The 24200-nt window shown below is 33.0% G+C and overlaps 4 protein-coding genes across 4 annotated transcripts; 1 reads left to right on the forward strand and 3 right to left on the reverse strand.

The window, feature by feature from the left end:
- On the reverse strand, nt 1-1134 carry LOC140958536 (NAC domain-containing protein JA2). The gene is made up of 3 exons (XM_073416021.1): nt 848-1134; nt 481-749; nt 1-401 (listed from the first exon to the last, which is right to left on the reverse strand). Exons 1-3 carry the CDS (start codon nt 1017-1019, stop codon nt 90-92), a joined length of 753 nt encoding a protein of 250 aa, XP_073272122.1. The 5' UTR covers nt 1020-1134; the 3' UTR covers nt 1-89.
- Nucleotides 1135-3968: 2834 nt separating this feature from the next.
- On the reverse strand, nt 3969-6942 carry LOC140960332 (ABC transporter G family member 9-like). Its single transcript, XM_073418566.1, has 5 exons — nt 6761-6942; nt 5961-6323; nt 5253-5679; nt 4799-5124; nt 3969-4723 (listed from the first exon to the last, which is right to left on the reverse strand). Exons 1-5 carry the CDS (start codon nt 6851-6853, stop codon nt 4067-4069), a joined length of 1866 nt encoding a protein of 621 aa, XP_073274667.1. The 5' UTR covers nt 6854-6942; the 3' UTR covers nt 3969-4066.
- Nucleotides 6943-8901: 1959 nt separating this feature from the next.
- LOC140958417 (ribosome biogenesis protein BRX1 homolog 2-like) lies at nt 8902-12055 on the forward strand. Its single transcript, XM_073415854.1, has 8 exons — nt 8902-9184; nt 9275-9416; nt 9686-9764; nt 9895-10019; nt 10424-10525; nt 11045-11113; nt 11195-11293; nt 11676-12055. Exons 1-8 carry the CDS (start codon nt 8985-8987, stop codon nt 11805-11807), a joined length of 948 nt encoding a protein of 315 aa, XP_073271955.1. The 5' UTR covers nt 8902-8984; the 3' UTR covers nt 11808-12055.
- Nucleotides 12056-16011: 3956 nt separating this feature from the next.
- On the reverse strand, nt 16012-21457 carry LOC140959910 (choline transporter protein 1). The gene is made up of 10 exons (XM_073417962.1): nt 21084-21457; nt 19984-20342; nt 19664-19809; nt 19269-19452; nt 18463-18536; nt 18206-18319; nt 17494-17850; nt 17151-17411; nt 16841-17068; nt 16012-16369 (listed from the first exon to the last, which is right to left on the reverse strand). The coding sequence occupies exons 1-10, from the start codon at nt 21278-21280 to the stop codon at nt 16184-16186; spliced, it is 2106 nt and encodes a 701-aa protein (XP_073274063.1). The 5' UTR covers nt 21281-21457; the 3' UTR covers nt 16012-16183.
- Between the last annotated feature and the right edge of the window lie 2743 nt (nt 21458-24200).

A 24200-nucleotide genomic window follows, 5' to 3' on the forward strand; every position in this document is an offset into this window, starting at 1 on the left:
TCATATATATTTTTACATAAGATACCTAATCTATACACCACACGGCCCCACCCACAAGCATGAGGGAAGACAGGGGTATAAGAGTCATTTCAAATAACATTCTTATTCGCTTGAATCTGTTGGGCTTGAACAGATTCGGATTGAGGGTTAAGCCCAGCTAACGTAGCCCAATCGAAATTCCCGGATCCCAAATTCTGAAGGTTCAGCTTCAGAGAATCCATTCTTGGCAGATTGGCGAAGCGGTCGTCAATCTGTTCCAAAGACTCCAAAACGCCGTCGTACTGAGACGAGGAAGACGGGGAAGAAGCGTGGCTGTACTCTCTGCTCTCAACTTCACTAGCGCTGAGGCTCCGTTTGCTTGGATTCTTCTTATAAATTCGGCAAAGCACCCAATCATCCAACTAAAATAAAAAAAAACCATCAAAGAAAATTTCACAAAAATATAATGATGAAAAATTTCGCATTATTTGAGCATCTTACCTTTGAGCTGCCATGTTTTCTTGAAGGTTCATAGAGCCGATATTCATGCATAATCCAATCGGTTTTCGATCCTTTCGGGGCTTTCCCTTCGTAGAAAACAAGGGACTTCTTGATGCCAACTTTCCTTCCTTCTGTGGTTATGATCTTATCAGTCCCGGTGGCTTTCCAGTATCCAGATCCGGCTACCCTGTTTGGCCTGGATCCATTCGGATACTTTCTGTCTCTTGGGCTAAAGAAATACCATTCCTTTTCTCCAAACATAGCCTTACCTTCAGCGTCCGAGAATTTAAAAAAAAAAAAACACACATTTAGATTATTGAGAATTAGCATGATCAGTTCGATATGATTGTTTCGAGTTTTGACTTACAGGGAAGATCCCATGGATCGAATTTGTACAGATCGATTTCTCCAATAATCTGCAAAGGGAAATGGTGGCCAGCAACTTTCCTGCAGAGGTACTGCACCAAGAGCTCCTCATCTGTGGGGAAGAAACGAAACCCAGGTGGCAAATTCATATGCGAGAGCGTATCATCAACCATTTTGACACGGAATTTGATGAATTTGTTTTTCAAATATTTCTTGTTTTTATTTTGTTCTTTTGCGGGCGAACACGACAACCCAGAGATAGATTAGCACTATGGGAGATCGAAATATGAGAGAGAGCCTGCGATAATATATAATATACAAGAATTTTGTTATTGTGTAGTTAAAAGCCAAATTACAACACATATCTTGAGTAAAAAATATTAGATATATTGTGTAGGTGGGAATTGGGAAAGAAGCCAGTTCGTCTTTGGGCCAAATGCAGTGTAGAAGGGACCTTCGGAGATAAATACGTTTGACAATTCAGAAGCCACGTTTCGTCATTTGGTGTTAGATCTTAGAATACCGGGCACGTCAGCCGCCACCGCTTTTGTCCGCTTCCCATTCACGAGTAACTTCCTGATTTTGGAGGTTAGCGAACGCTGAATATTAATGTTTTTACTTTGACGTTTAACTGATTTTTTGTTGCCAATCACATCGAAAAATTTTATTTTTATTTTAAAAAATTTTTATGTCTATTTTCATTTTATTTTTCTTGGAAAATCACGAGAGTCGACGTAATAATCTGTAAATCACACCGGACAAATTCAATATAACAAACTCAAAACTGAGACAAAAGAGATAAGGGAAATATTGAACCGTTGATTATGAGACTGCAATAAGCACAAACACTGACTATAATAATTATAGGCACGAATTAATTAAAGTGCGGTTTCGATGACACAGATAAAACAAATTGCAAAAGAATATCCATATAATATTATATTATATTATATTCTGCATGATATATATTGACTGCTACCTGGAATAAGTATTTCCAAAATATTTATATTTTTTAAAGAACTCCAAATTTTCGGTGCCTGGAGACCACCTAAGTATTTAAATTTATATAAAATAAATGATAGAACTATATTCTGGAGGCACGTGGTTTGGTCGGGATAGTATATGTTATACTCAGAGTTTTATACTTGATGTGTTTGTATAAAATGATCTTCTCACTTTTATTGTAAATAAAAAAATATTGATAGAATATATTTTTTGTTTTCAAGTGAAATTATCGACGATCATCATATAAAAAATAAAAACCAAGAGTAGATCTTCTGGTGTAACATATACTCGTCTATTTTGCTCTATCTCAGCTTTCTGTCGGGGTTACTTCGTCTTTCAAACTTAATTATCTTTCTCATATTTGGTTCAATTTTAATTAATTATATATTTTTCAGTTTATTATTCCATCGATATTCAAACATTCCCTCATGCCTCTCAAGGGTTGTAGAAGGGAAAAAACTTATGTGAGACAGTTTCATGGGTAGTATTTTGTGAGACAGATCTCTTATTTGAGTCTTCCATGAAAAAAAATATTATTTTTTATGTTAAGAGTATTACTTTTTATTGTGAATGTCCGTAGGGTAAAGATTCGTGAAACCGTCTCACAAGAGTCTTACTCTTGTTCAAGTTAGTAGAATAAGTAAAAGTTTGATCAATTGTCACGAGTTCGATTTTTCTCAACAATATATTTCGGAGGAGTATGTCGCATAAGCTTTATTGGTAGATTATTACTATCACAATGTAAATTGTGTACAAAAATAATTGAAATAACAAAAACGACGTGATGTCATTTGTGATTATTAATATTATATTATTCTTTATGGCACGTGGGGGCTTTTAAACGAAATGAGTAATATTAATACAAGTGGAACAGGTGACTCGTGGATCTTTGAGATTTAAAGCCACGTGCACAAAGTTTTTGCTCTGCGTCATTCAGCAACATTATACATATGACTTTAAAAAAAACGTTGTACATATGACTCACATCACATATGTTAACCAATTAATATATTATATTTGAAATTTTAAAATATTCTATTTGAGCTCGATTGTGAACATAATTAGTGAGTGATTGTAACGGTTTTTTATTTTTAAGACATGATTAAATTTATATATCACGAATAACTACGAAGTGAAGTTAACAATGTTTGAAAATAAAAGCGAAAATTGAAAATTGAAAGTGGATAGTGTTTGATAACAATTCATTCTGATATTTTTTATTTTTTATTTACCAGAATTGATACTAAAACTTCGAATTTAAAATGAAATTTCATATGTGAAACTCAATTATAATAAAAACAGTAAAAACAAAACTGAGTAGGTCTCTTGTGAGACGGTCTCACGAATCTTTATCTGTGAGACAGGTCAATCCTACCGATATTAACAATAAAAAGTAATACTCTTAGCATAAAAAAAGTACTTTTTCATGGATGATCCAAATAAAAGATCCGTCTTACAAAATACGACCCGTGAGACTATCTTACACAAGTTTTTGACAACTAAAAAATCCATCCACACCTAACGGCTCCACCACGCATTCAGCTATGGTTATTGATATGATAGTTGGTCCTAATATAACCCACCACACAACCCAAACCCCACCCCCCCCCTTTTTATTTGAATGAATTCAAGAGCATCTCAAATTGCATAATTTTGTTTTTTAAATTTTGCAGGTTGAATTTTAGAAAGGAATTTGAATTTCAAGAAATCTGAAAAGCAATTTGTACAATTAGTTTAAGAGTATATATCTTGTGAGACGATATCATGAATTTATATATGTGAAATAAGTCAATCCGGTCTACACTTGAAATGAAAAGTAATATTTTTGACATAAAAATAATATTTTTTCAGGGTCATATTAAATATGAGATTCGTCTCATAAAATTGATACGTGAAACGGTCTTATAAGTGTTTTTGTATTAATTAAAATCCAATTAATTTGGAATTCGGGAAAATTTAGATATTAGTCATGAAAGTTCATATGTTTTAGATTTTAATATTATAATTTATCAAAATTTGGTTTTCATCTATGAACTTAAATACTGTTTATTTAACATTAATGTTAATATGAGAGTAATAAAATATATATTACATATATTAAAATCCATTATATAATATAACATATAATGTATATATGTAGTATAATGGAAGTGCAACAACACCCCACTTACCACAAAAAAAAGAGCCCTAAAAAATACAACACTCAATTATAATTTTACCTCTTTGGCACACCAATTCTAATAAGTGCGACATATGCGATAACCCTATAACCCACAAGCATTACTGCCAGGGCCAGACAAGAAGCGGCTCGTCCGTCGAGCCCGACCGGCTTCACGGACGGGAAATCTTCTACCAAACAAGTCTTACCAGAGCCACAGGGATATGTTTCCCCAGACTTATATTGTGATCCCAACAAGAGCCTGAATGTATACTGACTAATGGATACGTACTTGATCCATGCGATGAACTTAGGCACGTTGTGGACGTAGTATCCGCTTGCTAGAAGAAATGCTAGCATGATTACTGAACCAAGGATAGTGGCTGATTTTTGACGCATAACAATGGCGCCTATGGCTAATCCGAGACCTTGAGAACATAGAACGCTGTAGAGGAGAGTGAATAGGGCCGAAAAGAAACATTGTGGGGTTTGTTTCAGGCCAGCCATCCAGTAAGTTATGACAACGAAAACCGTGGGTAGGACTAGTTCCATTGGTAAGTCACCCAAGGTTAGAGCCATGAAGTATGAGGAGAGGCGGTACATGCCAGAGGCTCGTTCTTTAGCTAGCATCATACGTTCTTGAGGGAAGGTGAAAATAGCTTGAAAGAGCGGGTAGAAACCCCAAAATCCTGAGTAAAAGAAGAAAAGTCCCACCTGTATGCGTTTGAAAAAACATAAGGATTAACTTGGCGCCCTAGCCAAAGATAACCGAAAAAAATTTATTATGACCTGATCTTGTAAGTGACTGATATCAGATTGCCACCACAATAGACCACATAGGATTGAGATGGCTAGCACTTGTCCTATCTTGAGACGTGAGAAAGATTCGTGCTTCCTTTCTTTTATGCCTCGTCTCAGTAAAACCGAAAATTGTTCGCACCAAGTGGTCGACCATCGGCGAAACTGCTCATCATCCATCGTTGATTCATGGTGTTGATCATAGTCGATTTTAAGTTCCGAATACACATTGTCTGATAGATTATTAGTCTTGTATGCCGACACCAACTTTTGCTTGATAGCTGTTTGGTCTTCATTTGAATCAGCAGTTGAAACTCCTAACAAAATCAAAACAAATGTCATTCTATAAAGTCATGAAGTAGTCATTTTGCACAGATAGACAATCATGAAAGCACCTCTTCAAAATCATGACTATAGTCTATAGATATGTATTTATTCAGCATACCATTGGCAAGATCTAACAAGAAGTCTGCAGGATTCATAGCAAGTGAAGGAGCGAATCCAATGGAGGCGAAATAATCCAACGCACCCGATCCCTTCCCAAAGTATACAGGATTACCTTCAGACAACAACAAAACCTTATGAAACATATGATACAGCCTACTAGAAGGCTGATGAATCGTCATCACTATAGTTCGTCCTCCATTACTCAGCTCCCAAAGCTTGCAAACAATTCTCTGAGCAGTGGTTGAATCAAGCCCGGAAGTTGGCTCATCAAGAAAAATAAGGCTTGGATTGATCAATAGTTCTTGTCCAATACTGACCCTTTTTCGTTCACCCCCGGAGACTCCCCTCAGAAGAGGTTCCCCTATGATACTATCCCTGCATCTTGATAATCCAAGCTGAGTTATAACAGCTTCGGCATGTTGTACCTGTTGTATTATGAGTACTAATTAAAAGATTTAAAAAGTTTAAACCATGATAATCGGATAACAAATTGATAATAGACTGAAGTTGAAGGCTCTAAATGAATCTATAAAATTAATGACAGCCAATAATCTAAAGATTACTCAAACTTGACGGCACAAATATAACTTTGATCTTTGTTTTTTTTCATTCCGCCATCATCTTTCTTTCAACCATATTTACTTTAAGTCAACTGATATATATCTACACATGTTGGATCAATAAACACATACTCACACAAAAGTACCTTCTCTTGCTTGGTTAATGTTCTAGGCAGGCGGAGGAGTGCGGTGTATACTAATGTCTCAGTCACGGTGAGGTGAGGATAGAGGGCATCGTCCTGTGTAACGAACCCGGTATTGCGCTTCATTGCGTTTGAGAATGGCGTGCCATTGTAGGTAATGTTCCCAGCCAATCGCCCACCAAGTCGGCCACCAAGAGCTGTTAACAATGTAGTTTTGCCACTGCCGGATGGCCCGAGCATGGCTAACATTTCGCCCGGAAGCACCACTCCGGAGACTCCTCTCAAGATTTGTTTTTCTTCAGCTTGTGCATTTTTCTTTAGGATCCCACCTTGGTTTATTTTGATATTGTAGACCACTTCCTCGAACTGCATCAAAGTTTGATCATCAGCAGGTATTAATAGCAGGTGAAGTCAACCAAAAAAGAGATGACAAATGATCATCTTCATTTGCAAAAAAAAAAAATTTAACAAAATATTTTTAAAATTTCAAAAAAAATTTCCTCAAGGTTAATTAGATGCAAATAACATTCAAGGAAATTGACAATTATTTTCTCAAATGAATAACTATTTAAAATTTAAATTTAGTTAAATAATAGTTTTGAGCTTTTCATAGCTTATTTATTGAATTTTCCAGTTTTTCTAACAGAACCCATCAAAATCCCCGAGAGGGTTAAATTTATCACACATGGGTTTAAGGTTTATATAAAACTCTACACATTATAGATCTGTATCAAGTTCATGCATGCATATTTATTCATATATATATATATATATGTGTGTTATATGTATGTATATGTATATACCTTCAACGTGACTGGGCGATTGGCCTTCTCAAAAATGGCCGGAGATTCTTCCCAATCAATCTGCGCCTCCACATCCACCATCTCTGTGCCCATCTCCTCCTGATATAGCCCCTCCTCCGCCGCAGCACCGCCTTCGGCCGCCGCCTAGATCACAATGACACCTGCAGGAAATCAAGAAAACACATGTCGTCCTTTATATATTCATATGATCATTACGCCATTCCTTTGCATGGCTTAAATAATTTTATCATTATAAAAAAAAATTTTTATCAGGCGTCGACACTACGCACAATAAATGCTAAAGGGTTTTAAATTTCTGCGTATGGAAATTATGCAAAGCAGCAGGAGAGATTAGAGGCGAACCTGGACGGTTGCAGCGTTGAAGATGTACAACTATTCACGGCTTCTTTTATTTATTTGTTTCATTAATTCTACTAAATATAATGTGAAAATGGGATAGTTAAAGATTTCGATGATGACATGCATGCTAGAAAAATGGTCAAAAGCAGTCTCGAGAAAGTGGAGACAGACTTCAAATCTTTCAGTATACACACACTTTAACTCTTAACATTTGCTGAAAACGACTTCGCCTATTATTATATAATACTAGAACTCCTGTACACGCGTCGTGTGTTTGTATATTTCTATTTTTTAAATGAAAGTAAGTGATAAAATTAAAAAAATGCAAAAAATTTTATGTTTCCGTAAACAAAGTCAATAAAACGTAATATATATCAGTTTTATTATTTTACAAAAGGCGAATGACATTTTCATAAATAATAAAACACCAAAAGACACAAAGTGAACCACTAGCTATCTAATTAACTATTTGGTTTGTTAAATCTTCCCTCGGAGCTATCTTATCTTTATTGTTCAAAACAATTGTCTTAATCAAATAAATGGTATCGTGGAAATAGGGGAAACAACAATAATTTGTATTCACTCCTATTACACTTTATAAATTAGAGTAAGTCTCTTGTGATACGGTCTCACGAATCTTTATTTTGTGAAAATTATATTATGATGAATTATATTTTGTAAATGATATATTAAAACTCGAAATTATCACAAAATTCTATCCTCCTATTGGATAAATTTAACTCCCTTCTCCATCTCATGACTAGATGCCTTTTCGAAAGTTACATTAGAAAGTTAAATGGACCCATTAATATTTCAAAATTAATTCTAACATCAAACTTTCTAAATAAGTACATTTCATAATTTTGTAGCAAGAAATATTATATTATTACCCGTACGTGTTCCTAAGAATTAAATAATAATTGAAGAATGAGATCACGTAAGATTAATTAATTCTCTGAAAGCAAAATAATTTCTCAAACACAATGAGTTGGTATAACCAAGATTTCAAAATGAGGTGGGAAATCTTTTGGTTATAATAGTCGTCTGTTTGAGAAATGATCAAAAGGTTTATGAGAACCCGACCGATATTCACAATAAAAAGTAATATTTACCATAAAAAGTAATATTTTTTTATGGATGACCCAAATAAGAGATCCGTCTCACAAAATACGACCAGTGAGACCGTCTCACACAAGTTTTTGACTATATATTGACACTCATTTTATTGGCATATTATAAATTTTACACTCAGTAATAAAAATAAGTATCAAATGAATTAAGTATAGTGAGAAATGCAAAATTTTGTAAACATGAAATTCATGGTTTGGTTTGATTATGAATAATTCATGGTTGAAATATTGTGAAATCGATAGACAGACATAGTATGATTTGATTCGAATTTTTATCAAAATCCGAAACAAACTGTAATCAAATATCTCTAATTGTGATGAGTATATCTCATGTAAGACGGTCTCACAGATCTACCATTGTTTCATAAAAGCGAAGATATTTTTTTAAATATTAAAGTCAGAAAATATTCAATCGGTGAAATGATTAACAATTTAATTTCAAATTAATGCAAGCGATTATACAAAGAGGGTTTGATGGGTAATAGTTTATTTGATATTATTTATATTTCGAGGTATCAAGTAGACAATGACCCTAATTTAAGGGGCAATGTGTATAACCATTGATTTGGAACTAATATTTGGGCCGGTTACCAAGACCAATTGCAAGCATCGAGCCCATTAAATATAGGGGCGCCATCCAATCTTAGAGGGTTTAGGGTTCAGCCTGTATCCGATTTCCTCTATTTCTCGTCGGTATATTTTGATCGTTTGTACCGATTGTCTTCGAGTTTTTAATGGGGAAGAAGCGGAAACACAGTGAAACGGAGGCTGCCGCCATTGCAAACAAGGATGAAGTTGCAGAAGAAAGGCCTAAACGGACTCTTCTTGGCTTTAAAGACAGAAATAGGGATACAAAAGAAAACGATATTGCCTCAGCTGGTTTTAGGAATAAGGAGAAAGTATTGGTGACTTGCACGCGCCGCATCAGTTTCAGGTATAGTATAGTATGTAAATTCAGTTTTGGGATATTTGGCTGTTCTGTTGTTTGCTTGATTATTAATTTGTTTGGGATTGGGGTGACCAGGTATCGGCATTTGATGTTGAATATGGTGGATCTTTTACCTCATTGTAAGAAAGATAACAAGGTGGAATCGAAGAATAGCAAAGGCACGGCTTTGAATGAGCTGGTCGAGCTGAAGAGTTGTTCTTCTTGTTTGTTTTTTGAGGTGCCGTGTGATACATGATTTATACTTCTTTATGTTATTTTAGGCTGTGGATTGGGCCCGTTGATGTATTGTTATCTTGGTAGTGTCGACGTGTTTGGAATTAGTAACATTTTGTGTAAAGCTGCAATTTTTTCCTGTCAATTCTCACGTCTTATTTTCACTAATATCAGCATGTGATTAGAAAATTCCAATTTGAGTATTTATATGCTGGTGTTTCTGATTTTGCATTCGCACTCTCGTTTACACTTTTTCCATTTTTTTTAATTCAGTGCAGAAAAGGTAGAGATCTCTATTTATGGATGGCCAAGTGCCCCAATGGCCCGTCTGTCAAGTTTTTAGTTAATGCAGGTATGCATTGATTGTTTTAAATTTTGGACGACTTGTTCATTTGGTTAATGAATGCCACCTCCTTTCCCATCTTATTTTGTGATATAGAGAGTGGTGTCCTTATTGTGGAAATTTTCTTTATGTTTCTAAGTGCACACGAAGGAAGAACTGAAACTCACTGGAAATCATCTCAAGGGTTCTCGCCCCATCCTGACCTTTTCCTCGAATTTCGATCAAAAGCCTCACTGGAAGTTGTTAAAGGAGATGATTATGCAGGTTTGACTTCCCATTGTATGGATTGTCTTTGTGCACAAAACATTTGACATTTTTTATGTATTTTGTTTGGAGGCTATTGGAATCTGGAAAATGTAAATTGTGTTAGCGTAAAATAGAAAATTGGTCGGATGATAGTCACCTCAAATGCTAAAATGAAATCCGGTCATTGTGATTCCTTTTTTTTTTTCGTATTTCAGTTGAGTAGGTCGTATGGTCATATGATGATGAAGATTATTGTGTAATAAATTTCTGTAGAGTAGATTGTATTGTCACGCTGATGCTTGTGAATTGTTGCATTGTTCCATTTGTTTCTTATTATTATTATTTGTGATAAGTATCTTTACAAATTACAACTCTATGCATCTGGGTTTTGAATATCTTCAGTTTTGTTTTCCTTTATTCAGATATTTGGCATCCCGAAGGACCATCGAAAATCTAAACCTTATCACGATCACATTTTTGTCTTCTCAATTGCTGATGATCATATATGGTTCCGAAATTACCAGGTTGGTGATAGTTTTGTAAACAATCATAAGTTGATCTTTTGATGATGTAATGTAGTGAGGATTGAATATTTTGCTGATGACAAAATGTTCAGCCTTCAGTTTTTTTTATTAGGTTATTGCATGTATGATCTCTGTTTTATATACTTTACGGTCTTTAGCATTGAAGAACATTTCCTGCAAACTAGTTTGATTGGGGATCAACTTCAGTCTTGTTTATTACTCTGCCCCTACTTCGTTTTTTTTTTTTCAGTTTATATCACATAACTATTTCACATAAAAACAGTTATCAAATAATACTACACTGTACTCCATTTAGTGCTCAAATGATTCATTATCTTTCTCTCTCCATTTCCCTTTTTTTTACCACACAAATCAGCTCAGGGTACTATTACAAAGTTTGTTGCATATATGGTTGCTTAAGCATCTACTACAGGGAAAAGTTTCAAATCAGCGTTTATGTTTATTTATGAGCCACCTAGCTTCAAATATTTTACATAACAAACTATCTTTTTTTTTAAGATTTCATGCCCTCACGTTGGAACACATAAAGTTGATCGCGGGGACTTGGAGAAGATGACTTTAGTTGAGGTTTGTGACAGAACACTACGTTTTTGTAGATTACATGATATGTGTTAATTGTATTTGATTATCAAATTGTTCCTATGGTAGGTTGGCCCAAGATTTTGTTTGAAGCCAATTAAGATATTTGGTGGCAGCTTTGGGGGTCCAACTCTCTATGAAAATCCATTTTATGTTTCGCCAAATCAGGTTAGTATTGTTCTACATTTTTTCGTTTTGCCTATTCAATAGTATATGTTGATCAATTCGGCTTATTATCAGTCATATGATTCTTACTCAAAATTTCTTTGGGATGAGTAGTCTGTTCCGTTACCAATCCACCACGCTTTTTAAAGCATAATTAACCGAATTATTTCTGAAAGAACCGAACCAGCTGAATGTTTCTCTCATCCTAAATAATCAAAACACCAAACCTACCTAACCGAAACCAACACCCAAAAAAAACTCTAAATTCTCATTATTCAGAAAACGTAATAAACCGACTTACTGAAATAAATAAATTGTTTAGTTTGGTTGAACTGAAATTTTGCTTACCTGTATTATTTATTGATCTAATTACAAACTCTTATAGATTCGCTCATTGGCAAAGAGGCAAAAGGCTGGTAAGTATGCGAAGAAAGTTAAAGCTAAAACCAGGAGGAAGATGCACGAGATGGAGAATCCATTAGAGGTTGATGAGTTTGCTGATATGTGGAAGGAGTGACAAGCTAATGAGCCAAATGGGACTTGTTTCTTTCTGATACACAACTACCATTTCGTTACCTTGTAGCTTCTTTACTTCGATGTTGAAATAGGCCAAATGCTGTTACGAGCATGGCAACTGGCATAGATATGGCTTCTCTGATGTTGTGCGAGGAAGTTTAATACAATCATTGAGAGTGTGGTATATCTTTTCATTTCTTGAAATTGTGATCGAAGTCTAGTCAAGAAATCTGTGAGAACATTTTTTTACATTTGATTTTCAGTTCTTCAGAAATATTTAGAAATCAGGATATGCTTTTGTGGCATGGAGAATTTGGATCCGAGTAAGCAACAAGTATTCAGTTGTGGCCATGAAAGAGGATAGGAAGAAAATATGCAAGACACGTTTGTCCTAGTAACTTCAACGGGTGAAGAAAATTTAGTGAATTTTGAGAAACGGGATTTGCATGATGATTTTTAAAAGATATCTACGTCTCGTCTCAAATATTCATTCACAAGGATAATAGGCCCAAGATTTTGGGCTAAGAGGAGCAGCTTAGGAAAAATATATACTAATTTATATGAATTGCAAGTTATTTGTTGGAAGAATCACGAAATTTCTTTTTTATTTTAAATGAATGAGAGTGATCTTCCCATCACTTCCACCCTTGGCTTCACTAGTCAAACAAAAGATTATGGGAAGAATTTTTAGGTGCCAAGGAAGGTCGGCCTACGTGTGTGTATGTATATATTCTTATATATATATGGGAGTGAGGGTGTTTGATCACATGGGATCTCGAACTCGAGACCTAAGTGAAGATGCTGGTACCACTTGGCCAACACTCTTGTGGACAGTCTAATTATTTTTTGTTTTTTTAATCCTCAAACAAAGTGAGAAAATGGGAAGAAATTGCATCACAAAGTCTTCTCCGCCCACAAACCTATATTTATACAATTATTATATCTAACGTACATGTAAATATATGAGTTTTAATTGTGAATTTTCTAATATACTTTTGCTCATTTAATTAATGGGTTTTTTTTTAAATTCATTGTCAATCTTAAATGACTTTGAACATTAATGCATATTGAATTCATTAATTTACCAATGGTTTTACTTTGTTGCAACTAAAATTAGTTACTAAAGTGAGTGAATTTCTTCATAGTTGCTAATGAATATTTAATGTTTCTATCTTATCTTATATTGTTGATTTATCTTTTATTTTATTTTACATATAAATACAACACTTTTACAACAAGTTGATTTTTAAATATGAACTAAGAAACATCATACATTTTTATTTGAATATGAACTAAGAAACATCATACATTTTTATTTTTAAATATATATATATTAATGTTTGCGGGTGTTTTTGTGCTTATTGTTTTTATTTAACATTGTTAAAACTATTATATGCATAGAAAATTTAAATTTTAATATTTCAGATATAACTAATAAATTTTGTAAACTTTCAACTCTATTATATGTTTCCAACTTTCTTATACTATTACAATTATATTATATTATTATAAAATAATTTTTTCAGGAAGTTAAGAAATTTTTATGCATTTAAATTATTTTTATTAGTTAATATAAAAAAAATTATTAAACTCTTGATATTTTTATGTAAATGATAAGAAATATTAAATGATGACAAATTCCAATTAATTTATTTAAGTAATAATTAAATAAACAGTAGATCAATAATTTAGTGATTTCACTTATGATTCATTATGTGTTATTATAATATTTTACATAATAATGTTTTTAAAATTAAATTTCCCATTATTTTATATTTTGTTATCCAATTTTCAATTGCATTCTAAACATAATACAAATTATGATTGTATTAGCATTATTCTACTACAAAATCATCATATATATATTGATTTGTTGTCTTGTTTGTTCTTTTCAATATATTAATTAATTAATTTTTCATTGTATATGATGAAACTATATACATAAAAAATATTTTTTCTTATTTTCTACATATTAATTAATTTATCATTATATACGATGAATTTATATACATAAAAAACTATTTTCCACTATTCAAACTAACAAAATTGTTATTTAATATTACTCACTTACTAAGTTAATGAAATTATGTTTATCAATTCATTGTGTATTTTTACTATGATTGCAACTTAATGGAGCGCATAGGCGATGGCATAAGGTTGTCACCCAACAATTAATATATATGTTTAAATTATTTTTATTAATTAAAATTACTTTGTGTTCGATGAAATTTTGATTCGTGGGAATATATTTGATTTAGAGAAATGATTTCTGGAATGTAAAATAACATCCACATCAGATTTGTTAAGTGCAATAATTGTTCATGCTAGATATAACAATTGAAACACGACGTTTGAGTTGATTTACGTTTTTTAAATATTTTAGTTAACGTTGCAAAGTTACCACCGATTATAATTTTTGGTAAAGCGACAAGTGCATGATCCTATAATTAATATATATCAGAGACAAAGTCATAAGATCGATTCTCATATATTGCAAGGAGTGTAATTATTGAGATTGAGATTGTTGGAGTGCAATAATTGTCTTTGCTGGATTCATCGATCAAACCATGACAAATGGACTACTATACCGTTTAAAATATTTGAGTTGTACTATTACCATTAGCTATAGTTTTGGTAAAGTGACAAATATCTGGTCCTACAATTGGTATCAGAGTCAATCTCACAAGTTCGATTCTCATTCGTTTCAAAGAGTGCAATTGTTGGGGTACAATAATTGTATCTGCTGGATAGAACAATCAAAACGAGACGCTTGAGCTATTGTATGATTTTAAAAGATTTGAGTTAACGTTTAAGCATTGTTACCACAAGTTATAAATTTTGGAAAATCGAAAAACGCTTTATCCTATAAGATTTATTTCTATCATAACTTAATTAATATTACGTTAATTTAAATAATAAAGTTTGAATTTGAATTTTTTCTTATATAGATTAAGTCAAATAATTGATTGAAATTGTTTAAGAAAATTTTCATTGACAAAATGTTTCAGTAAACAAAATAAATTATTTAATTTTATTTTACATTTTTTTTCAAACCTTGAATCATAAATTTTAAATTATAATTGAAAATTTTGAAATCTCTTGTCATTTTTCTTTATCAATTCTTAATTGTTTTTTGTAATATATATTTGTCATTATTCGCTATTTAAAAGTNAAATTAGTAACTTTGGAAATATTAATATTTGTACTCAGAGATTAGGAGGTGTCTCATTCATTTTTTTCAAAAGAAAAAAATACGATTATATTTTGGACTTTTCCGATTATGAATTATTTCGATTTTTTTTTTGCTTTCTTAATAAAATATCTATCTACATCTCTTACCTCGAGAGGGTTTTTTTCCTAATATATTATCTACTATTGAATTTGCATAATTTTTCTCCTAATTTTTATATCAAGTAATTATATCAATAATTTTAAAATTAATATATACATCACATCTATTTTAATCACTCAATTTTTTCAGTTTTTTTATTCATTATACTTCAAAATTCAGGCGTACATTTTGTAATTAACAATTAATTCATGCACTTAATTATGTTTATGATGCAAAATAGATATAATATATGTAATATGTGGAGAAACCGATTGAGACTTTAAAAGACAAGAAAAATAAAATGAAGTTAAACCCAAGGGTGAACGACTCAAATAAACAAAATAAATATAAAAAAATACGTAAGCATTAAAGAGATTAATCAAAATCAAATGTGACGACGAAAAAAACATGAAAATTCGATATGATGATATGATTGTTGAATTTATTCGAAAAAAGTAGGAAAAATAAAATAAAAGGATGAAAAATATACTGAAAGATTCGAAAATCATACAAGAAAAAAAATTGAAGAAACTAAATCATGTTTGTTTAAAATGATAGATAAACTGTAAATAATATTTGATATTGAATAATTTGTGAAAAAATTATGTGTCTACATATATTTGCAAATTTAGGATAAATATTAATAGTGTACTTAAGTTCGTTACCCACGTGCAACGCACGTGCTTTACTACTAGTAAAAAAAAATGTCACCTAGAGGATACAATCTTTTGTTTTTCAAATTGCCCTTACACCAACATTTTTTCTCAAAATTGCCACAACTTATTTTCAATATTACTCATCTCAAATTACATTATGATCTCTCGCTAATTTCTATCTATTATTATTAAATTAAACATGAAATTAATCATTTAATAAAAAAAAAACAATCTTATATAAATTATGATAATAATTTTACATACAAAATGTGTACGCATAATTTACTAGCATACATTAAAAATTCTCAAACAAAACAATGTTACACATCACGATAACCAGTGTTCACTAACGCAACACTGAAATTGAAACAGAAGATCGTTTCAAGATGTTCATTGCATCAATCTCTGCACTTCATTCTGGTCATTCAGAGTCTCGATCAGCAATGGGGGAGCGTACTGAGCAGTTCCTTGGTGTTCATCAGAATCTTGACAGAAAGAAAGAATGATTGTATCAATCGACATCTCTACTACCCCGAAGAAGAGAGTGGCCACAATATAGCCAAGACCCCAGCATACCTGCGTGATGGTGTAAAGTTATAGCAACTGTTCACATACATTGTCTCATTTAACAACACTCTTGTGACACTCGCGATAATAAATTTCCTCCAAAACTACCGTTAGATAAAGTTAAATACAGTCGTCTTTGCAAGCACGCTGTATGATGACACGGATAAACTCCTAATTCTTTTCTTAGCAATACCAAGTCAAATATTGTATTGTGGGAAAGGTACAAATAAGTTGAAGACTAAGCAATGATATGGTAGGTCTCTTGAGACCAAAGTATGTGCTTGAGGCACATTAGGTGCATGAGCATCAGGGGAAAAAACAAAATTCGTAGTCGATTATGTGACCTATGAGACCCGCATGATCCAATTGTAATCATAACAAATGGCGTACGTCTCCAAGTTTAGAATGAAGGAGAAAAATATTCTTCTCTTGAGTTTCATAATAAGATTTGAACCAAGGGTAAGATTTAGTGTTGCATACCAGTACAGGAAACAGTGGAGACGATATCTTGTTGTGTGCTGATTTATATTCGTGCATGTCCAGCATCAGAAATGCAAAAAGTGCACTCATAAGGCTAACACACAACTTCCCAAGGAAGAGAATCACGTCGCCAATGACGTGCACCTTTCCAATTCGCAGGATGTTACTCATTATTAAGCCTGTCGCAATTTCAGAAGCTTTAAAGAACCCTTTTCCAGTTATTGCAATCTGGAAAAATAGTCATCACGTAAAACAAAGACTATCAAATTTGTCACAGAAACTGAGATAAAATACTATAACACGGACTCACCATGATGTATGCGTTCCTGTTTACAGATTTGATGATCCATCCAATACACCTTAGGCAACACTGGGAAGAGTGAAATACAACCTTCCCAATCCAGCTTGTTGGTGTAGAATTGACAAGTTTAAGTCTGCGGCGGAATGCTTCGAGTATAAAGCGGACTGATTCAAAGAATGATAAGATCAGAGAACCTAGAGCAATAGATCCAAGACTGTATTGCGCAAGTCGCTTCATTGAAGAGAAAACAGGAAGAAAGGGTATCTCTGGCTGCACATAAGAAGGAAAAAATGTGAGCGGATAATTATATATTTTCTATTCGTTAAAATTCTAACATCATTACGTGTCTTACCGATGTTTCCCCACCAACCCAATAATAAGAAGCCACAGATCCCGCGATAACTGTTGAAGAACATGCTATGAAAAATTGGGTAGCCCAGAAACCACCGAACAGATGGAAAAGTATAGACGCGGCAATATGAGAAGTATATTGGATACTATATCCACAGCAACTGTTACAGCTCAGTCTTTTTGCTTTGAGATCATAAGCACAGCAATTGGCATCACAGTCGTTTTGAATAATACTTCCCGAACTAAAAAGATGGAGGGCAGCCGACAACCAAAACATGTAAAAAACTGCTAAAATGGCATACGGTATAACTGGAAAAAAAATCAGTGCCTGGACTTCTCCGATGACCTTTGCAGCAACCTATGATTTTTTTTCAGTTAAATGATAAGAACAACAAGAAGACAATGTTTTACAAGCATTCAGTGCCAAGTTAAAACAAACTACTGCTATTTCTTGCTTTCTATTATAACCAAAGGGGAAAACGTTATTAGAAACAAGGAAACTCAAAATTTTTAATTTGTGCGGCTGCTCTAGTGCCACATCTTAGAAAGCTGAACTACATGGAGAATTGGGGCAATTGTTGCAACCTTACAGTTTATATTATAAGTCATACGTCTTGAATAAGCAGGAATCGAACATATTGACTCGTCACTTCTTGAATTCTATTATCAGGCATTTACATGTTTGAATTTTTTATCAAGGTAACATTACTTGCCTTGAGCACAGATGTTGCCATGAGGATGCGACGGACTATAGCAATAGAAGATAAGAAAGCAACAATCATCACAATGGTCATGAAAACAGCAGCAACATGGAGATGATTGACTTCCTGGTTAAACGACAATTCATATAAGAACATTAAAACTAAAAAAAAATGTGGCAAAGAATGGAAGTGAAGGACAAAAGCCAACTTAAACCCAATCAAAGGCAAATTAAGCTGGTAATGAGAGCATTTAGACTTCAACATCCTACCCTCGCAGATACATCGTAATATGGGTCGTGCTCTCCGATGATGGGGGAGACAGCATCATTTCCAATCCATCCGGCTGAAGATAAACCAAAAAAGGTATTTAATTAACCTTTTCTCGTTTGTAGCTATTAAAAAACACAGAAAATTTCCAATTACGCCAAATCAGGAAGAACAGCAGAACTATATTTGTGCACTTGACACAAAAATTCCTGGTGGGGTCAGTACGTGTTTGTAAATCTTTAACATTCGATTGACAAGAGTTGGATCAATTTTATTTATATTGGCTTATATGTGAATAATTATTCGTTGTAGTTGTCTATTAACTTAAGCCCAAAATTAAAGTGATTGGTTAAAGTTTTGGCAATTGAGCTTTAATGCATCTAATAGGTTACAAGCCTTTAATGTATAAGGACATAAGTGTAATTTCTCTTTTACCTATATATGAGTCATAGTCCCCAGATCGCGCGTTATCACGTTCTCTATTTTCTACCCTCATTATAGAAATAGAGAAACTGAAGGAATCTCTCAAAGAAAAGAATGAATAGATCTGAAATATCAAGACTCGTTCTTAATGCGTCAAGATTATGGTTTCAAGTACGCTTTCGCTTAAGTTTTCAGTCAAATTCTTAATGATTTAGCACGATGGATTATATATTTTGTGATGGGGTTAGTATGTGTTTGTAAATTTTTAAGATTCGAGTGACAAGTCCTCACAAAATGATTTTATCACCATAAATCAGACATAGACCCAGAAAAGTTAAATCCTGGTAGATTCAGCCCATGAAAAAATTAAGAGAAGAAATTTAACCTTTCAAGTAATAAAACATTGTCACAGATATAATAAGAATGTCGAAAAGAATGACAGTAATCCATGGCATTCCAGCAACAAAATGACGGATCATCAAAAGCCATAGGATTGATAGAAATAGTGGCAAAAATCCTCCACAAACAAGCAACACAGGCCATGATTTTCCAATATCAGCAACATATCTCTGCAGACAAACATAGAGGGAATATATTTTCAGTGTTTAAATAGAGAGGGAATATATTCTCAGTCCTTGAACACATCAATGTAATGGCAAAATATAATCCATAAATTGAGTAAGGTTCCAATCTCTGTTTTTGTACAGAGTTTCAACCTTCCCTCTTTGATTTTATTCTTGCTATGGTGACACTGAAAGAAAGCTCGGCAATTTATTAAACCTTTAGTACTGATGACCGAGAGTTGACTGATCTGTGAATAGCTTTATCAATTGCAATGTCTTCTATGACTTTCACTCCACCCATCTCCTCCCAATGCTTCAAAGAAATATTTGATGCACGAGCGATGAACTGGCAGGTCCAATATACTAACAATGAATATTAAACAATCACAGTTAAAAACCCAACTTTTTGGAGCTGCTAATCAAGAAAACCCAAACCATTGATTAGTCAAAGTAATTGAGAAACATCATGCAAATAACTTATGCCATTTTCTTGGCATTTTCAAATGCAAAAGGGGATAACTGTAACGATCAAATCACCATTGACACTTGGAAATATAACTGGATAGCATGGACCCTGGAGCTGAAGAGAAGTGTTCCTTAGTTCTGGAGTAAGGTCTGCAAAATAATCATAATTTCTGTCGATCCAATCATCAACCGAGAGATGAATATCTCCTTCTGGGTAGTCACAGGCCCAATTTAGTGAATCTTCAGACGGGATAGGACAATCCATTAAGCAAATACTCCGAGCATTTGAGAGCTGGAATTTGGTATCCTTTAAACCACTTTGGTAAACCTGATTGGAGTTTAACCAATACCGGAGTTCGAGTTCTCGGAGATCAGGATTACCATGTTTGTCACCACACACATTTCCTTTATAATCCAGCCCATAATTTAACCTTTCAAGCACAAGATACGAATATCAAACATGTAGAGAGAAAACAATTAAGGAATTGAAACAAACTTATCATCAACTGATCAAAGCATTGAGAATTTTCGGTCTGATACTGTGCTTGTGATACATATTTTATCATGTATATAATTTCTTGTCAAGATCAATAAACTTAGCTCAGCAATCTCGACTAGCAGGGAGGCCAAAGATAACTGAAAAGAATTTCAAATCTTATAAGCAATATTTAAATTTCAACAAAAACGCATTCCATTGCCCATTTCAACAAAATTCATGCATCTCCCGCCACCACAGTTACTACTCATTAAAAAGAAAAACATCCAAAGATCGAACAGATCAAATATCAGTAGTTACTATTAAAATAATGTCAGCAAATTCACATTTAAAAACAAAAAAGTATCTAACTAAAGTATGCAAGCCACGGCTCCTGAAACTTTTAAACAGGCAGGAAAACCAAGAATCCAGTCTCATACCCTACTCTTGAATATCTAGGAAGGAAAAAGAAAGATCGCAAACTTCCCAATGAAAAAGAAAACAATAAAACACTGAATAAAACTCAAAGCCATTGAGCCAAAATCTAAAGATGCAGTTTTTTGCTCAAAAAGAAGGCAAAAGACGCCATCTTTCACATAGTGAAGACTAAAAACCAGATCAGAACAGCATAAAGTTAAACAAACCCATCTTTAGCATCAAGAAAATGGTGAAAAGGAACAACATTTTCCCTCTTTACCTCAATGGGTTTCCTAGATTGAAACCAAAGCTCGAGTTCACAATCATTGCTACCCAAAATCCAATGAACATAAAAAGATAAACCACATCTCTGCATTTCCTGTGATGTTTGATTATATCATTATTTCCATTCCCATTTACTGCATTCCCATCACTTGATAGGTATCTTCCTATAACCGGCCCCAATGACCCTCTCATATTTACTCCGCCCAAGTAAAACCTTGCAGCAAGTGAACTTTTGGAGAAAAAACAGAGCAAGCAATGGGTGTGTATATCGAAAGAACGAGGAACGGAGAGTCTTGGGGCAAGTAGAGGGAAAAGGAGCAAAAGGACAGTGTAAAAGGAACGAGTTTCAAAGGGGTTTGTGAGTTTGTCGGAATATTTTTCTGCTAAATTTTCAAGAAATGTATTATTAATAATAATAATAATAATAAAAAGCAGCTTCAGTGTATTTAAGACAAATATTTTTTTTAGTAAAAAAGTTCGACAGATTTCAAAGTTAAGAATACCGCTAAAATTGGATAATCCAATTTCTAGTGTAAATTATTCCAAGTCTTTCACAATCAGATTTTATTTTTAAAAAAATTGTTTGTGTGATTTTACGAGGGTAGAGGATAAATGCTGAATTATCTATTTATTTACCATTTTCAGGATATATGCAATCTAATTCTTGGATTATGTGATTTACCTCTGCATCTGATCACTAATTATGGCATCTTAAAACATGTCATATAAGGCACAAAACCAAACTTATTATTAAAATATAAATAAATAATCGTGAATTTTTTTTTTTTTTATGATGGCTAATATCCTTTTAGTCATGTACACTAATATCTGAAAGCAGATCTACACAAATTATAGTTTCAAATGTCAAATACAATAGTAATCACATTACAAAAATGCATGAAAAATTGGTGGGGTGTTCATTTGGACCGAACAGAACCGAAAATTGAATTTTTTTAAATAAAATTTATTTATTTTTTAATTTAAATTTGGTTCGAACGGTTAATTAAATCCTGAACCATCCTGGATCCGAAATAAAAATTAACGCGCATAACTATGAAAAGAAAATAATAAATAAAATTCAAAATAAATTGACGTCTCTATATCTATAAGTCTATTTTTTAATGGTGATATAACAATGTTCTTGTTATTATAGCATCTTTCGAATACACACATGATAAAAACTATATGTCTAAAATATCTCTTTGAGTAATGACCAGAACGTTGATGTAATATTGAGAAAATGGAAAAGACCAGGGAAGTGGCTCATTGATTCTCACTTTTATTCCACGTGAAAATGACAAGGGTTCGATCCCTTCCCTATCCCTAGATTAGGCTTTAAAAAAAATTGAAAAAATGGAGTCTCCCAAACAGGCTGTTGTTCCAATATTACAGGGTATAGACCCTCCCCGACCAAATTTGCATTCAAATACAAATCTTTCTGATTTTTTATTTTATTTTATTTTTTACCCGATTCTGAAGATATTTTATTTTCGGATTTCTATTAAAAAATTTAAAATCAGAATTTAAAATTTTCCACACTTAGATATTCCGAAATAAATAAAATTGAGAGATTTTATTGCTAATAAATAAGCCAGAGAAAGCCACGACTATTTTGTAATTTTTCGATTTCGAGGTTTATAATGTTAATTTGATGGAGATTGAGCAGAATTATAACATAAGAGAAATACTATTTTACGCAAGATGTTTATTTTAATATGAATGTATTGGTGTCTGATATATTTACTTATATATGTTTATTTGTGTTAGAGTTTCACAAAAGTCTCACATTCAAAGTAAAAAAGAATATCATTGATTAATAAGATCGAATGATATCTTTATTGGTATGAGTCATTTTGGACAAAGTCCAAAAGCAAATCCATGAGGTCTCAGACACAAAGTGAATAATATCATACCATTGTGAAGATATGTGAATTATATTATACAATAAGTAGTATCAGAGCTATAATCTAGATCGAGTCATGTGGGTGGAATCTTCGAATATTTAAATGAAGGAAGTGAGGGCTCCCGATAAATATTTGATGAGATCGAGACAGGCGATACTCCAAGTATTTAACATAAGACATGTGTTCTCAACGCAGTGGAGATGAGTGACCTCGAGGATGAACAAATGAGATTGAGAGGATGCCCGAACCATGAGAAGAATGGTGGTCTTTCTTTCGAGTGGAGGATTGTTGGGAATTCAACCAAAATCTCACATTAAAAATGTGCAAAGAAGATCACGAGTTAATAAAATTGAATGATACCTTCATTTGTACGAGGACTTTTGAGTAAAATTTCAAAAGCAAATCCATATGGGCTTAGGCCCAATGGACAATATCATACTATTATGGGCGCTATGTGACTTCTATTTTACAACAATTGGTATTAGAGTTATGGTCTAAATCGAATCATGTGGGTAGAATCATCGGATACTTTAATGAAGGAGGTAATGGCTTCCAGTAAATACATTATGAGATCGAGACAGGTGTTGCTCCATGTATTTCACATAAAACGAGTGCTTCCAACACAATGGAGAGGAGTGCCCTCGATGATGGACGAATGAGATTGAGGGAATGCCGAGATCATGAGAAAATTGACGGTCTTTCATTTGAGGGGAGGATTCTTGAGAATTCAACCAAATCTGACATTGAAAATACAAAGGAAAATCATGGGTTAATAAAATAGAATGATATTTTCATTGAAATGAGGGATTTTAGGTAAATTCCAAAAGCAAATCCATGATATCATAAACTCAAAATAGATCATATTATATCATTATGGAGATGTACGACTTTCATTGTACAACTGTCATTCTCGCCAAAATCATATAACTAAATGACTAATATTATTATTAAATTTTATAACTACATTGTCAAACACACATGCATATTTCAAAAAAATTTTAACCATATAATTACAAAAATTTAACAATATTATTGATCATTTAATTATATGATTTTAACTTGAAAAACTAAAATTGATCATATATCACCGTAAAAGTGACATTTTGCCACTAATTTATGTATAAGATCCCAAAGAGACCGTATTATCACATTCATTTGAAAAATAATGTTGACTTTAATGTCGATAAAAGAATGTTGACAAGATTACG

Source organism: Primulina huaijiensis, chromosome 15, assembly GCF_012295235.1.
Source record: "Primulina huaijiensis isolate GDHJ02 chromosome 15, ASM1229523v2, whole genome shotgun sequence".
Taxonomy (NCBI): domain Eukaryota; kingdom Viridiplantae; phylum Streptophyta; class Magnoliopsida; order Lamiales; family Gesneriaceae; genus Primulina; species Primulina huaijiensis.